Genomic DNA, 17,882 nt, shown 5'->3' on the forward strand with positions numbered 1-17,882 from the left:
GAACCGAGACTCGTCAGACCAGGCAACGTGTTTCCAGTCCTCAACAGTCCAATGTCGGTGTTGTCGAGCCCAGGCGAGGCGTAAAGCTTTGTGTCGTGCAGTCATCAAGGGTACACGAGTGGGCCTTCGCCTCCGAAAGCCCATATCGACGATGTTTCGTTGAATGGTTCGCACGCTGACACTTGTTGATGGCCCAGCATTGAAATCTGCAGCAATTTGCGGAAGGGTTGCACGTCTGTCACGTTTAATGATTCTCGTCAGTCGTCGTTGGTCCCGTTCTTGCATGATCTTTTTCCGGCCGCAGCGATGTCGTAGATTTAATTTTTTACCGGATTCCCGATATTCACGGTACACTCGTGAAATGGTCGTACGTGAAAATCCAAATTTCATCGCTACCTCGGAGATGCCATGTCCCATCTCTCGTGCGCCGACTATAACACCACGTTCAAACTCACTCAAATCTCGATAACCTGCCATTGTAGCAGCAGTAACCGATCTAACAACTATGCCAGACTCTTGTTGTGTTATATAGGCGTTGCCGACCGCAGCGCCGTACTCTGATTGGTTTCATATCTCTTTATTTGCATACGCATGCCTGTGCCAGTTTTTTTGGCTCTTCAGTTTATACTCCTGAAGTATTAGGCAGAACCTTTACCACATCATAGTTTTTCATGATCAGGGGTAGGGGAGTTCCAGTGCCGATGATACTATGCCATCGAAGTCACATTCAAGAATCAGCATTTTGTTGATTGAGTATGATTGCACGTCAGAAATTTGCGTGCTCTTCTTTAAATGCTGTGCTCGCTGTGCTTCAAAATTTTGAAGACAACCACTCTATTAAGAAGCAATTATAATTGGTACATGTACTATAAGGGGTCATTCAAGTATTACGTCAGCATTGAGGGGGAGGTGGTTTCGGATTTGCTGACTTTTGATGCCAAGGGGGGGGGGGGTTTGAAGGTTGCTTACGTCATCAACCACCCCTTTTTGAAGATATGAAATATTCTAAGCTGCTGACGTGGGGGGGGGGGGGTAAAAAATGGCTGAAAATCTGCTTACGTAATACTTGAATGGCTCCTAACTGATAATTATCTATGCAATAGTAAATGATAATTTTTGCCATGAAATTATTGTTACTATTATTTTCCATATAATCATCCAGACTGTTGATACGTCTTCAGACGAGACCATGATGGTATTTTTTACCAGCGGTACATCGGGGTTACCCAAGATGGTAGAGCATTCTCACTTCAGCTACGGACACTGCCTTGGATATTCTGGGAGGTATGAACAGAATAACCCAGTTGAAAACGTATTTTAGAAACAGAATGAATAAGAAGCATTCTTATTTGTTTTTTTTTTTTTCTGAATTAACTTCGACTGTCAAACTTATTTGTTTTTTATTTAAAACAATTTTGTGATGATTGCATATGTTACTGCGAAAACCCGAAGTGCGTCCAATTCGTGAAATGGCCGAGAGGTTTCGCCAAAATCTGATTTGCAGAAATGATTCGGGCTTTGATCGGCCAATGCACCAGGTGGCTGGAGATCCCTGGTCAATGCCCGATGTAAGACGTGTCCGGTAGGCCCCACATCCACTACAAACACTCTTCCAGCTAATATTGGTCAAATTTGCCAAGAACTTGTCCATTCCACCAGCTTCCCAAAGAGCCTGGAATAAACCAAAAATTGATCATCCAGTTAAGATTTTTTGTGCAAATCAAATTGACGCCAAAATCTCTAACCGCCTATTCCGAATTTTCGCCTAATATTTACTTACAAACGCTGATTTCAGTGATGTATATTGCAAACAAAAGACTAAATTTCTCCTGAACTAGAAAACCCCGATATGATTTATTTTAATCTCTTTCGGAAGCTGGTGGAATGGACAAGTTTTGGCAAATTTGGTCGATTGTAGCTAGAAGAGTGTTTTGCACAGAATCGGCGATTAAAAATTTTTGTGACAATTGGATTTTGAACTTTGTCAATCTTTCAGCGCTTGTAGCTCACCATTAAAACCAGATATTTCAATGAAATTGGTGTGACCCCCTTATAGGATTTTCCTACTCTTTCTAAATGTGTGCTTACATATATAGTTTGTGTATAGATCTCCCAGAAACTTCACAAATTCTGGTTTGTTTTTTTTTCAGACTTGACGCATTTTTTTTCCATAATCGATTATCCACCATACTTCGAAAACGGTTTCAGATAGGACAGGGTTGGGGGGGGGGGGGTTTATGATCCACTTGGGCTCGTCTGTCACCCCCTTTCGTTTGGCAGAATGGGTCGGATTCACCCTGTGTGTGTGTGTCAGCTGCATTCTGTATTGGAATAGCTCATTGTGGTGAGAGAAAAAAAAACAAATTTGAGAGAAAAACTATTTTATAACGCGAATATTGACTTATAGTTTTTTATGTCAAATTTTGAAGGCAAAAAGAAAGATCACCTCATCGTGACTGCGGGTCGGTGGGTTGCCATAGTTAACGTAGACATAATCATCATGAAAAAAGTACGCCAACTTGGCGATGACCCCGAATCATGTCTTTTGTTATCGGTCTCTGGGCAGGGATCTCCTGCCACTTCGCGAACTGGTTGGCCAAAGGACGAAATTCGAACATTGGCCGAGTTAATATTCATCGAAATCGGCAGTAATATATACACCTATACGAAATGGTGAATATGCATAATAACCGACAAATGCGATGTACGATTCATAAAATTTACCAAAGACGCTTAGGCATTATGCATAATAGCGAGTAAAAGTGATAAATTTAGAGGAAATTTTTGAAACTTACCAAAATGGTCGGTGATTATGCATAATATTAACCGGATATAACACATATATATAGTCAAACTTCAATTAAAGCGATTAAAACACCTTTTTTTTGCATAATTCTGGAGCTATAACAAGTTCGGTGTTATATCAAATCACGATTGCAAAATTTCTAAATGGAAGATTTTTTCACAGAAAATTTCTTGTGATAAATCCGGGTTCGACTGTATCTTACAGTTTGTGTGTACTGTTTTGTCATACTGAATAATGTCTCCGGACAAACAAATTATTCGACTCTCTTATCACAGGTACCTAATGGACTTGACTGAGAATTCGATCTTATGGAACCTTTCGGACCCGGGATGGGCGAAAACAGCTTATGGAAGCATCTTCGGTCCCTGGATCCAAGGGGCATGCGTATTCATCCACGAAATGCCGAGATTTTCTCCGCCTCTGTTACTCAAAGTATGTGTGACTGACTTGAAAATGAAGATATGAAGAGTTTAGTTTCAAAAAGGGAACATTTCCATAATTACTAAATTTACACAGTAGAATTGAAAAAACCTTTTTCTCTAGAATGGGCTACCTTACAAAAGTGTGAAATAGCCCGAAAGGTAGAATATGGGAGTGGTATAAGAATATTCAAATATTATGTTTCTTGATCAACTCTGACGGTTAAAGTTATCTACATTCAAATTTTGGAAATGCTCCGTTTTGGAAGAATGTTACCTTTTTTGATGAAAAATTAGAGCTGGTCAAGTCTGAAAAATTCGAAATTGCTACGCCACCTGTTCATTCCAGAAGTTTTCACCTAGCCAAGGAAGGTACCCCTAACTATACTCTCTCGTGAGTAACATAAGAAACACGGTCATTCTATAGTACAACCTCCCATGACAGACACTCCTCTTAGTCGACACCTCCTCTAACGGACACTTTCTTGAATTACATCGTAAGGACTCGATGTACAGGGTGGTTATTAGAGGTCCCGTACTCTTCATGGTTTTCTCAAAAACTACTCATCCGAACACAGCCAAATTTTCCTTATATCTTAATGATACCATGGGATTTATGCAATAAAAAAATAGTTCAATTTCGACCACCAGGTAAAAAAGTGACGCTTTTTATTGCATTTTACATTTTCCCCAGTTATCCATATAGCGTATATACTAAGTTTCAATGGAATGCGTCCTCCAGAACGGACGCAACAGAGGTCTGAGTAGTTTCAGTATACTGACACTGCTCAGACCAATGTAGCGCCCGTCGGTATACTGACACTACTCTGACTTATATAGCACCCATTCTGGAGGACGTATTCCATTGAAACTTGGTATATATACGGTATATGGAACATGGGAAAAGGGAAAATGCAATAAGAAGGGTCACTTTTTCACCTGGTGATTAAAAGTTGAACTATTCTATCTCCCATGGTGTCATTAAGATATCCTAAAAATTTGGATGTGTTCGGATGAGTAGTTTTTGAGGAAAACTATTCACAAAGTACTGGAACTTTAATTATAATCACCCTGTATTTTACTATCTATTAACGGACACTCCTCGTTAGCGGACAAAATTTCCGGTCCCAAGGGTGTCCGTTATCCAGTGTTGCCAACAGTCAAAAAATTTTCCAACTAGATTCTTCATCAAAAACAATTAGGAACCGGGCCTAAACAACTAGCATTAATTTTAGTCTTTATTTAGATTACTATACGTCCCGTATTTCTCGGGATATCCCCCGTATTTTCATGTAATTTAAAAATAGAGTACTAGTACACAGGAATTTAGTTTTGAAAAAAGACTAGAAAAACAGCTAGTAAAACACAAGGAAAAACAACTAGATGCGCATTTTTTTAACTAAATGGCCGAAAAAAAGACCAGACCTAGTTGGAAAATAACCAAGATGGCAACACTGCGATTATCTGGAGGACGTTGTAAGGTTGTTAAAGGTTGTACTGTAAAATGCGACTTCGTAAAATGTGACGTTTCAAAAAAAAGTCCTTTAACGCAAGTACGGCGACCATTTTGTTATGTTCCCTTTTCAATGAAAAATACCGAAGTGAATCAACAATGTGGAAATGGTCCCTTTTAATAGAAACGACAAACTTTACATTGTAATTTTCACCGAAAGTATTCCCGTTTGAATAACCCTATTGCATGTATAATTCGACAGAGCCCATCCTAAAGATTCAGAAACCATTAAAAAGTACATTTCGAAAAAAAAGTGGAAATGTTCCTTTCTGAAAATCTGAAGCTAAATTCCCCAACATTATTCATGTGAAGAAATATTTGTCACTTTTCATATTATGCATTCTGGCCACTTTTCTGTTAGATGTTATCCGAGGTCCCCATCGACACGTTGTGTGCGGCTCCCACGATGTTCCGGATGTTGGTACAAGAAGACCTATCGAAATTCAAACCGATGAATCTTTCTCATTGTCTTAGCGGAGGAGAGGCATTGGTAATGTCGAAATTTTTCTTTAAAACATTCCGTTACGGAGGTAATTTGAGTTTCGAGGAATTTTTATCACAATTGTTTAATAATACAGTAGAGCATCGATTATCCGAATACCGATCAACCGAATCATCGGCTAACCGAAACCATTCCAGTCGGCAAATTCAAATTTGCGTGCCATGTAGAAGTTACGCTAGTACTTTCCCCGCCTGAAATAAGCTCCTTCCATCAGATAAGTCTGCACCTAAGAGCCATCAAACAGCCAATTCGTATCGGAACTGCCTTGACTGATGAAAGAATCTTCAGGATTTGAAAAATGCGACCTGGAAAACATTCAAGACTGGCAAGAATGTGATGTCGATGACCCTGCTATCAAGTAATTTGACGGACCATGAAATCATTACTAGTGTCATCGACGACTCTTGCGGACGAGGAAGAGCTTAGTGATGACGACCGTGCTGAAAAAATGACCATCCAGTGAATGATAGGTTATCCGAAAAATCACTTATCTGAACACCCCAGTTCCGAGTTGTTTCTGATAACCGATGCTCTACTGTACGTCGATGCAATTCGAACGAGTTATTCGTTATATCCAGGGTGTCTATTTGCAGTAATTCGTATTTTACAGAACATTTTTTGGAACGTGTTTTTGGATGTCCCGCTTCTTTTATTCGTAAATGTGTCCCGTTTTCCCTCGGTTACGGACGTTTCGGACACAGAAGAGATCGGAGAAAGGTTCAGGTAAAAAAATCCAGGATTTTCTTTCATGCAGTGCCCACTATATCCACTGAAATTTAAGCTGAATATATTTCTTCTCTACCGAAAAAAAATCCCCCTCCGGGATAATAATTTTGCAAAAACCGCATTCAAATATACTGTTCCAGATTATGTCTCAAGTCCTTGAAATGATCAGAGGAGATGAAGCAGTTTTCAGGACGTCGCAGATTTATTCACAGAAAACAGCTATTTTACACATATTTACAAGCAGGCAGAACGCAATCAACAAATAAGAATCTCACACTAAGCTTAAAGTCCAACAACACCGACTGCCCTCTTGTGATCACATCACTTTTTTACAGGTACGGTCGAACCTTCGGGAATAAGAAAATTACAGAAAACTACATTTCACAGTTTGGCGGCGCCACCAGACGGGCAGAAAATCGTCGTTCCAGAAAAATCTGGATGTTTCGCGCCGTACCATCGCATTTCTTTCGATATTTTTCGTAACAAAATACCAATTCCTTCAATTTTTATGGATTTTAAACTATTTACGAGTTTATGGGACACCCTGTATATGCGAAGAGTAAATTTTACTGCTTTTTTTTTTATTGTAAACGAGGTGATCATATTTTTGAAATATTTTCCTCCAGTTTTATCATTAATTTAATGAGTAAATAAATAAATATGTCTTTTCAGACTGCTGAGGTGATACAGTCATGGCATAAGCACACGAACGTTCGAATATATGAAGGTTATGGACAAACGGAAACTGTACGAGTTCGTTTCTTTAATTAATTTACGCAACTGCCTCAGTTATTATGAGCATTAACTGCCAATCTTAAAAATGCGCCCAAATTACACGAATCTTTCACAATTTCTCATTTTCAATCCACAGGTTATGTTGATCGGTATGTACAAGTGTTTGAAGTACAAGCCGGGATCCATTGGGAAACCACCGCCAGGAGTAAAAATCGCTGTAGGTTTGTTCAGAAGTTGTTGTATGTATGAAGATTATATGTGCAGAGTATAATATGTGATAATACACATATCAAATGGTCATGATATATGAGTTATTATAGTTTAACTCATACATGCTCGGCCCATAACCAGTGGGTGAAATGTGGCCCACGGGGTCGTCTGATGCGTATGAATACGGTCCGCAACTTCAAACCTAATTTTATAGAAATGAAATAAATGGCATATATTTACAAAACACAAAGTGACTCCAGGCACATTTACATCCCTAGACGACTTATGTGACCCGAGGCATATTTACCGATCACTTGAGTGACTCACGGCGCATGTCAGATCACTCAAGTGACCCGCGGCACACTTACTTAAGTGGACTACGGCACATTTCTAAATCAAATCACTTAGGGTACTTGCGGCATACTTATAGATGACTTGAGTCACCCCTTTTACATATTCACAGATTCCTTAAGTGACTCGCGACACATTTAGAGATAACTTAAATAGCCCGCGCCATATCTACAAATCACTCGAGTGACTCGTGATACAGTTCTAGATCACTCAGGTGAACCATTACATATTTACAGATCACTTCAGTGATCCGCGATGCATTCACAGATCACTCAAGTGGTCAGCGGCACATTTTCAGATCACTTAAGGACACTTAATAGTTCGCCAAACTAATACAAATACAAAAAACTGAGTTTACGAAGACTGTAAGGGTATGTTGAATATTGGAAACTAGCCTGATTCCCGTATTTGTACAGAAGTAGCGTGATTGGTCATTACAGTCTGTAAGGATAAGAGTGAGATATTTAGCTAGCGGAATACAAGGCACGTATTCAAACTGGATTTAGAAGGACTGTAAGGATACTTGGAACTTTGGAAACTAGTTTGAGTTTTGTACTTGCACAGAAGTCACGTTTCTTTGTCACTTAGGGATTCGAACCCGGATGAGAGTCAGATATCTTAACTACAATGACTCTAAATATTATAATTTTCCCGATTGTTTTATTTCGGTTATTATTTTTTTTTTTTTTGTCTTCAGATACTTGACGATAACTTCAATGAACTCGGGCCAAACGAACAAGGCCAAATAGCAGTGAAAAGTTGCTCGTTCCAAACAGTGGGACTCTTCAAAGGATACAAGGTTTGTGCGACACAAAGGCGCTTTTTCATTATACATTTCTTTATACACAGTAGACTCTCGATAATCCGGACCGTCCAATAATCCGACGTTTTTCCTTCAAGCCACAGAAGAGGGAAAACATGCCACTGCATGTCTGCGGGCCACTTCTTCCCAAATAGGGCATTGTGAATCGAGTATGGGAACGATTGTCGACAAGGAAAGGGTACATCTACCTCCTACATAGACTTGCAGGTTGATATCGATAATTTACCGAGAAAGAAAGTCTGGTTCAACCCCAGTGTCAAAATACGCAATAAAACTTCTGACGAGGGAAAAAAATGATAACAGAAACCGAAATTCTGATAACTATAAATGCATTTTTTCCATGTTATTGGTCTGTTTTGTATTTAGCAAAAGTCATAACAATGCCCGAATAATGATAACATCCGTGACTCTGATATGCGGCGTCTACTGTATTATTCAAATGGGATTTTTCAACTAACTTCCAGCAATCTAGCGATTTCGGTAATCCGGCACACCCTGGTCTGATATGCGCCGGATAATCGAGAGTCTAATGTATTGCAAATGTATCTTTCCAAGTGAGTTTAAGTAACCATCTCTCTCGCCCGGCTTTAATTCATATATCCAGGGTGATCCTGAAAAGACTGCGAGTCGTTTCGTTGGAGATTATTTTTTGACAGGTGACTTGGCGTATTATGATGACGAAGGCTACTTTTGGTTCGTCGGAAGAGCTGATGATGTCATCAATTCCGCTGGGTTCGTACATTTTATTCATATCTGTTCATGAATAAAAAAAAATCGAGTGCGCTTTGTTGAAAAATGGGACATTTTGAAATCATCATAGATAAACGGGAAAATATGGGGGATATCGCCAATCCTCGCCAAAAGAATAGGCCAAACATGAAGAAAGTGTCGATCCACATCGCTATAAAATTGCTATTACATATTTGGGAATTATTAACCTCCACAGGCTTGTGGCAACAAATTTGGACGATCTGTATTTGAAATTTGAAGTGTGGGCGGTAAATCTAAAAAAAAGACTGGTTTCCTTGCTCCCATGTTAAAAATAGAAGTGGGGGGGGGGGAAGAGTACAGTAGATTTCTACTTCGCCCTCACCCTCCCCTGCGTGTTTTCTCTCTCCCTCTTATATGCAAGGTGCCGCAGAAAATTCTATTTATCCTAGAACAGTGTTTCCCAAAGTGGGCAATAGGGAATCGCCTGGTGGACGATGGGATTGTCCGGGGGAGGAAGGAGATAGTAGCTACGGATTTAACATAAGATCTTATGGATTCACTTGAGTTGGGGGGCGATGAGAGGAAAAACATTTCTGATGAAGTGGGGTGATGGAGCAAAATGTTTGGGAAACTGTCCTAGAGTAACTCAAGCAACCGTTGATCTTAGAAGCATACTTCTAAACAGAAAAATTATCCAAATAACGTGTAGGGCCAACACCACCTATAGAACAAGTCAACCGCACGAAGCCCGTGACGTCACTGAAGAAGACCATTTCACCTATTGCCATTGGATATAGCAGGCCGACGCATGTGATATCTTTAAATTTTTTTTTTTTTTTAGCAGTACATCCAATGGCAACAGGATAAATGGCCTTCTTCACTGACGTCACAAACTTCGTTCGGAGGCCTTGTTCTATAGGTGGTGTTCGTAGGGATCAGATACGTCATTGATACTGCGAAGGGGTTGTATAGTTATTAAAATAAGAGAAAAATTTAACTTTTGATTTGGTTACCCTGTCCTAAAAAACCCAATGAGAAAGTTGTTGCCCAATCTTTCTCCTGAGCAGAACGAACAAAAAAAATGTACCATGTTTTCAAGTGCAATATTCTCTGAGATATTGGAATTCAAAAATCTTAAAATTAGAGAAAGAACCGCATAATCATCATCTGTGTGTGGGGCTCCCCAGAAAAATTTAGTCTCTCTCTCTCTTTCTCTCACACACACAGGGCCGATACTAGATACTTTTTCAGCCGGGGCAAGAACGCATTTTGGCACTCACATGTAATGTAGAAGAAGCATTTAAAAGGTGCATTCGGCGCCCCCTTTCGTCGAGCGCCTGGGGCACAAGACCCACCTGCTTCCCCCTAGTTGCGGCCCTGCACACACACACACACTTCACACTTGTAAGAGAACCCCCTTCAAAGCTTAAGTGGGCACACAAAGGTTGGCGACACCCCTCTAGAGGCCACCACACACAGTTTAACCCTTTCAGACCCGAGCATTCATTTTTTTAGAATTTTCAAAACGTTTTTGCATTTTTATACCCAAAAAAATGCATTAAAGCATAAAAATCCTTACTTTCCAGTTTTCCTTTGAAATTTAAAATTTTTTGTTGTGAAGAAATAATTCACTTCGTTCAAATTTTTTTCAATGAAGATGATGCGGGGAATATTCATCTTCACATAAATGTATTTTCCGCAATTTTATTGCTAAATTTTATGCAATGAATTACATCTTTTTCCCGGAGACACCCTCTGAAAGTTCAACTTCAAGTGCTGCACTCTGATAAAAGCCCCTAAACTTCATATTCACCACATTTCTGACTCAAAACTTACGCACACAATCCTTCAAGTCAGGTCTTAACTCTCTGAGGTCAAAAGAAAAAATTCTACTGTTAGAGAAAAGCAACCCACTCATTCGTGGTACCAGGGTTTGGAAAGGGTTAAGAAATACTGAATTCGGGTGCCACCCTTGAAATGCGGGTCATACCTGTATACTAACCCCCTACTCTATTTATATTGCCTTGAAGAAAGAGGAGTCATATAATTTTGCCTAGTTAGTCATAAAATTGTTTCGATTTAATTTTTTGAATATAAATTGTTTAATGATTTATTTGGTGATTGTCAATGGTGATTTATGATGGGATCCGGAAATTTTTCGCCTCCGACATTTAGCCCCGGCACGGTACGCCTCCGGAAATTTCGCGCCTGACATTTAGCCTACCCTGAACGTATGAATGACTGACTGTGTGAGTGACCAAGTGAGTGAGTGACCGTATAAATGATCAAGTGAGTGAGTGACCGTATAAATGATCAAGTGAGTGACCGTATAAATGATCAAGTGAGTGACCGTATAAATGATCAAGTGAGTAAATTATCAAGTGAGATCAAGTGACCGTATGTGTGAGTGTGCAGTTGAGTGTATGAGTGAGTGACCATATGAGTGACCAAGTGACTGCGTGATTAACCAAGTAATTGACCAAATGGGTGACCATTTGAGTGTGAGTGGCCGTATAGTTGAGTAATCAGCTATGTGAATGACCAAATGACGGTTAATCAAAACATTGTATGCATTGCTGAAATTTTTTCTGCAGACTTACATAATATTTACACAAGAGGCGAAATGTCGGGTTTGAAATATCCGGGGTGATTGATTGTCCAACTCTCTTAGTCGATCTCTTGGTCACTCACTTGATCAGTCATATGGCCACTCACTTGATCAGTCATATGGTCACTCACTTGATTACTCATATGGTCACTCACTTGATTACTCATATGGTCACTCACTTGATTACTCATATGGTCACTCACTTGATTACTCATATGGTCACTCACTTGATTACTCATATGGTCAGGCACTTGACAATTATACAGTCACTCATACACTCAGGGCAGGTGAAGTGCCAGGGGATGGTAAATGTCCAACCCACTGGTCACTCATACGGTTAGGTCAGGTGAAATGTCCGGGAACTAAATGTACAGGGGACAAAACGTGCTAGAGGTGAAATGTCGGGGGCAAAGTTTCCGTAAGCCATTTATGATATAGGTTGATGAGAAATTTTTAACCCTTTCGACACCACAGATACCGAATCGGTCCGTATGAAGTGGAAAGTGCATTGATGGAGCATCCGTTTGTCGTCGAAGTCGGAGTTACGAGCAGCCCAGATGAACTCCGAGGCGAGGTAAGAGCTATTTTGGTTTTTCTATATTAATTTCTCTTCTTACCTCATGAAAATCAGGAATACAAATGACCTAAAACCGTACAGCTGTTTCCAATTCTATTGTATGTATATTGTCATAACGATTAACGAATGTGTATTGTCCCCTACGAAAGGGGGGAGGGGGCGGGCTAATCTCCTTCCTTTGTGTTTCAGAATTTTCTCCGGCGATTTCAGCGCCCTCCGAGGGGCAATGAGCTAAAATCGCGTAAACGACAGAGCCTGGTCGTGTTCGGTCTGTTCTGTTTCTAATTCTTTCGGAAAAAATAAAATAAAAGTCATACGTGTGCTGTAAGCAGGGGCGTCGGAATTTTTTGGAAATTGTTTGTGCTCATCTTGATCCTTGCGTAGGAAATTTCGATTTCTGAATCAATTCAGTGGGTGCTCAAACCCATACATAAATTACCGTGGGTGCTCGAGCACCAACAGCTCCGACGCCACTGGCTGTAAGTATGGAATGAAGTCGTTTTTTCGCAGCCAAACCATTCTAATAAACAAAAAACCGCGAAAAATACGGTAAAATACGGGATATCATCAAAAAAAATGAAATGATGCCAAGAATAAGCGAAGTTGGCAGTTACTGCTCGATTTAATTCCCGAAAACTGCCAATGGAGCGAAATGAAGCACTGTTACAAATCGCAATTAATTAAAATGAATTCTATGCGCAAAATATATACATATACCGGAGTAAATAGAATACACATAAATTCGTAATTAGTTAAGAACTCTTAAAAATTGAAAGAATTGGTATATGTATTTGAATGTTGTTTGGGAAAATTTTATTCACGAAGGGGGATTGTTTTTTTGGTAGAGAAAAAAAATGGTTCAAATTTTTATCGATAGAGTGCGCTGTGCGAGAGCAAGTCAAGATTGATTGGACCTGAACCTTTCTTCAATCTCTTCTGTACCCGAAACGTTCGTAAAACTTCAGCCAACTAGTCATGGCTGAGAAAAAACAACTTCACCAATAGTGAATGCTTTGTACATCTCACTGAAAATCTTATGTATGCGCCAGTTACAGTAAAATTCAGAAATGAGCTGTTAATCGTGCACCCTGCATTTTATGACTCTGATTTGCATATTTCCAGGGATTTGCTTCTGTGAAGCGCCCTCTATAAAAGAAAAAATTGAACTACATTTTTTTCTGCACAAAAAAAAATCCTCTTCGTGAACTTTTTCGCAAACCACATTCAAATATAGAAGAGTTGATCAATTTCGCCCAAGAATATTAAGAAGACACCAACGAATAAGGCAAATACACGAAAATACAAAAAGTCCTAATGCATTTCAACACCAATGGGTGCCGTCTTCAGAGGAAAATTTAACCACTAGTCACACGCTGACCGAGTTTCCCACTTGGGTTGAATACCAAATCTTAACGCTCGGCTGCTCCGTCTGTTCACTTCAAACGTCGTGGTCAGAATGATTAGAAATTCAAATAGACCAATCGGATTGCACTATTTCGCAAGTGTCCAATCAGGACGCTGCATTAGTATCTCACGCAGGCTCACAGCTTCATTCTGACCACGACGTTTGAAATGAACAGACGTACTTTTTCCGCTGAGCAACCGAGCGTTAAATTCAACCCAAGTGGGAAACTCGGTCAGTGGTTAAATTTTCCCCTGAAGACGGAACGCATTAGTGTTGAAATGCATTAGGAATTTTGTATTTTCGTGTATTTGCCTTATTCGTCGGTGTTTTCTTAAAAAAAAACATTCAAATGTAGCAATGCCTTCAATTTTTATGAATTTTTAAACTATTTACGAATTTATTTGACATTCTGTAGTTTTAATTGTCGCGTTTTTTTGGAAATTATTACTGGACTCATGTATTTGATTCACTCAAGCTTTTTCATTGCAGATTGTGACGGCATATGTCGTCCTTCAGACGAGACACAAAAACACCAATAAAGAATCCCTCACGAAAGAACTTCAGGAACATGTGAAAACAGTGACTGCCCCGTACAAGTATCCCAGGAAGGTGAGCATAATTTGGCCATAATCAATCAAAGAGACAGTGTATCGTAAAACCTGTCTATAATGATACTGTAAGGATTTAGTAAAACATTGTTATAGACAGGTTATCGTTACAGACAGATTGAAAATTTGCGCACCTAGTGTTTACGTACGTATAATGTATAACGTGTGCATGTAATATAACACTTGAATAATTTCATTGCGCATATTTATTCATCTTACAAATACTCTTTTATAAAAAAATTTATTTTATAAACCTTAAATTATTTAAACTTTCTTTAAGAATTCCAAAGTGAAAAAATTTACTAACAATATACTGTGTACATGAAAGTATGCATAAAAGGGATGTGTATATAAGCATAATTTTATTTCGTAATAAAAATACAGAGTAAAAAATCTGTTAATTTTGTTTGTTTACTTGTTGATGCAAATGACATTTGCATACACATATGTTTGATCCCATCTAACGGGTTCAGACCGGAAACATTTGGTAATGTTGAAACGAAATCCTGTAGAGTGGTTAATTTGGGATATGATATATTAGCCGTAATTTGTGGTTTCTCTTGTGAATTTCAATCGCTAACCAAGTTCTATCCCCCAATTTTATTGCAATCGTTTATTATCATCCGCGTACTACAATCTTTTGTTATCTCACATTATGAACCATTAGATGTCGTTTTCCAAGATAACAAAAAAAAAAAATTATATACTGTATAATATACTACCAGCTTTCTAAAAAGGTAAAATTATCGTTATAGACAGGTGCATTTAAAAAGTGATTATCGCTGTAGGTTGGTTCAAAATACAGTAAAACCCCCGCTTAACAGTCACCCCCCTGTTTTACTGCCAAATAAAAATATCCCGGCAAAAAGCCTATTTAAGTAATGTATTTCGAACTCCCGTTTAACGGTCACCCTCAGATACGGTCACGGACAATATTTTCGTCATTCGCAACATTGGATTACAATGGACACAAATCGTTGCAATTTCGGTTCAAATTATGCTCATTATAGATAGCATCACAAGTTCTAATATTTCACTCACTTTTTGGTTGCTTTGCAGTGAAATTTTTGCTTGAAGATTTTGTTAAAATGTTTGCAACTGGGGTGTCAGTTTTCTGGTTGCGCTCGTATATTTTATATAATTTCACGCTGTTTAATACGGCTTTTACTAGTAAATCCTGAATTTCTATCTCTAAGAGAAAAGATTCCGAAGAGAAAAAAAATAAATTCAGTGAGAAACTCAAATGGAAGTTCTTGCTCTTCCAAATGAACGCAACGTCGGGAGGACACAGATATGATCCATTTTGAAGAAAAAGGAATATTGGCAAGAAGAATGGCTGAAAAACTGAAATCAAGCTAGGAAAAATAATTTCTGGAGACAGAAGGGGACTTGCCGTAGACACAATTGTGTACTATTGGATTGTTCCCTCAAGAAGCAAGAATTCACCTGTTTCCGGCCGAATTCCACAAGAAAATGCTCGAGAAGCTACAGAAGAACGCGGACTCATCAACTTCAAAGCTTCAAATGGTTGGTTAAATACAGGGCCATAGTGTGCCTTTCATGGCCCCCGGGACAGACTTTTTTCTTGTAAGCGCTTTGAATACTCAGAGGAAAGGGGTTTTGCCCCCCCCCCCCCATTCGTTTTGTGTGCGTTACGAAATTTATTTAAGAAATTATGTAGTGAATCTGCTGATGTCAATGCTGATGAGTGCGAAGAATACAGTAAAAAAATTGCCAAAATTATCGAGGAATATTCAGCCAATAAATATATACCGGGGTGGCCAACAGCTGGCCCGCGGGCCGCATGTGGCCAATGTTAGAATGAGGTTGGGATACTCAGCAAAACTATCCAAATATTGATCATTTTTTTCCAAAAGATGTAAAATTTCAGTATACAAACTTTGTGTAATATTTCTTTTTTAATTTGTGCAATAATTATGTACATGATTTGAACGCATCTTATATTGTCAAAATTTCATTCATTTGCAAACAAAAAACCGTTTCGAATATTGTTAATACTGTATTTTGCAGTTTCAACAGAAACCCCCTCCCTAATGCGGTCACCCCTCTTTTTCGGTCGAATTTTTTTTGTCCAGTGAGTGTCCGCAAAAGAGGGGTTTTACTGTATATTGAGTAAATCGGAATTCAGTTGGGGCCAAAGAAAATATAATAGGTGGTTTATCGTTTTCTCTGTAATCATAGATTATGTAACAAAAGGGATTTAAATTACTATTAATTTACTACTAATATTTAAAAATTATTTTTCTTATGCAGGTAATATTTGTGGATGAGCTTCCAAAGACCGTAAGTGGGAAAATCAAGAGATCCGAATTGAGGAAAATGGAGTGGCAAAAAAAGTAGAGAGAACACCTGCCTTACTAATTGGGAATTTAACTACGTCAGTTAATACTGCTGAATGACCTGAACATGAAGCTGAAACGAATGTTATTGGAAATAAATTACTCGACATCGTTTCAATCATTCAATGGCTTCCATCGAAGAAGATTGGCGAACAGATGTTAATTACAGCCGGGAGTCGCTGTACTTCACTTATTATTTATGTTATTGATCTCTTTCAGTGATGGAATTAAAATCAACTGATTTATTTTTAAAAAAAAATGTAATGCTGATAATTTCAGACGTCAATTCAAGAATTTATTTATTTCAAGTTTGTCCAACTGTTCCATTTTGATGTGGTCCTTTTTCTTCTCTTCATATGCTTTTTTTTTGACGTAATGACGTCTTTAAAATCGGTGCAGGGTGTGACGAGGCAATCGCGCTCAAATCAGTCACAATTTCTGTCGAAGTAATTTCTAACCCCAAGTAACTCAGGTTAAAATAGAAATGGGGCACCTATATCTTGGTCTTGTTTTAAAGAGGAATAATGATAGTTTGTGCCAGTACTGCTCCGACATTTTGTGGCAGCTGGACGTTTCGAACTACGCTCACGCAAATTGAACCCACGATTTTCGACTTTCCAGAATCGACACGTACCCACAAACGGAATCATATTTCAGAGACTGATTATCCGATCAGAGTGAACTAAGTGTTGTTTGGAAGAAGAGTGTACATGCTATGACTCTATTGAGTTCCAAGTCTGTATCTTTGAAACTCGAAGAGACACAAAGCTGTGAATTTGAAAAAGTTTGAAGATTTCCTGATTTTACAAATTTCGTTTTACATTGCTGACGTATAGAAACATAAGCTAAGACAGTGTTTTTCAACCGCCGGGCCCTGGTATCATTCATACCGGGTCGCGAGTGATTAGCCGTTTCATTTTTCCTCATTCATTTTCCTTTGGTCGAGTGTTTGACCGGGCCTTCGACTCACAAAAATGAATGAAACCGGGCCGCGGGCTTGGAAAGGTTGAGAACCCCTGAGCTAAAATACCCATCACAGCATTTCATAGTAGGGAAAAAATTAATTTCAATTTACTGTATACGATTGTTTTCACGAAAATAACTGCGGCATTTTCGGACGTTGCCTATTCTTTTTTCAGGATAAACATTTCGACTACAAACGGGACATATACAGTGCGTCCCATAAATTCATAAGAAAAAATTTAAAAATTCGTAAAGATTAAAGAATTGATATACAAATACAACGCCACAACAGGCAAATTGCCCAACGAGGTGGCTGACTTAAGAACATCATGGATTCCCGAGCAATTTTTTGGAGGCCCTACCTACTACTGCTACACCACACATGCACTGTTCTGCGAAAACAAGCCAAATGTAATAGCGCAGAACCTGTTCTTTCCCCGACAATACTGCTCATCTTTTCTTCACGTTCGACAAGTTTTATGAATAGCGTGCGCTGTCTATTATATCTTAGTCTATGTCACTAACCTGGCTTCTCGCTCTCTAAAAGTCATTCACATACTTGCAC

At 38.9% G+C, this 17,882-nt stretch overlaps 1 protein-coding gene across 1 annotated transcript in view; it reads left to right on the top strand.

The window, feature by feature from the left end:
- LOC149076997 (acyl-coenzyme A synthetase ACSM3, mitochondrial-like) overlaps positions 1-16,422 on the top strand; it is a 28,810-nt gene extending 12,388 nt beyond the window's left edge. Inside the window, exons 7-16 of the mRNA XM_089244729.1 lie at positions 1,163-1,284; positions 3,082-3,238; positions 5,100-5,228; positions 6,639-6,719; positions 6,838-6,918; positions 7,960-8,061; positions 8,690-8,817; positions 11,879-11,978; positions 13,876-13,995; positions 16,269-16,422. Of these exons, the coding sequence (XP_089100855.1) occupies positions 1,163-1,284; positions 3,082-3,238; positions 5,100-5,228; positions 6,639-6,719; positions 6,838-6,918; positions 7,960-8,061; positions 8,690-8,817; positions 11,879-11,978; positions 13,876-13,995; positions 16,269-16,355 (1,107 nt within the window). The 3' untranslated portion in view covers positions 16,356-16,422. The remainder of the gene's footprint in view (positions 1-1,162; positions 1,285-3,081; positions 3,239-5,099; positions 5,229-6,638; positions 6,720-6,837; positions 6,919-7,959; positions 8,062-8,689; positions 8,818-11,878; positions 11,979-13,875; positions 13,996-16,268) is intronic.
- Positions 16,423-17,882: the final 1,460 nt, after the last annotated feature.

Source organism: Pholcus phalangioides, unplaced genomic scaffold, assembly GCF_987345545.1.
Source record: "Pholcus phalangioides strain wild (caught in Gottingen) unplaced genomic scaffold, Ppha-v1.0 ptg000015l_1, whole genome shotgun sequence".
NCBI classification, from domain to species: Eukaryota; Metazoa; Arthropoda; class Arachnida; order Araneae; family Pholcidae; genus Pholcus; species Pholcus phalangioides.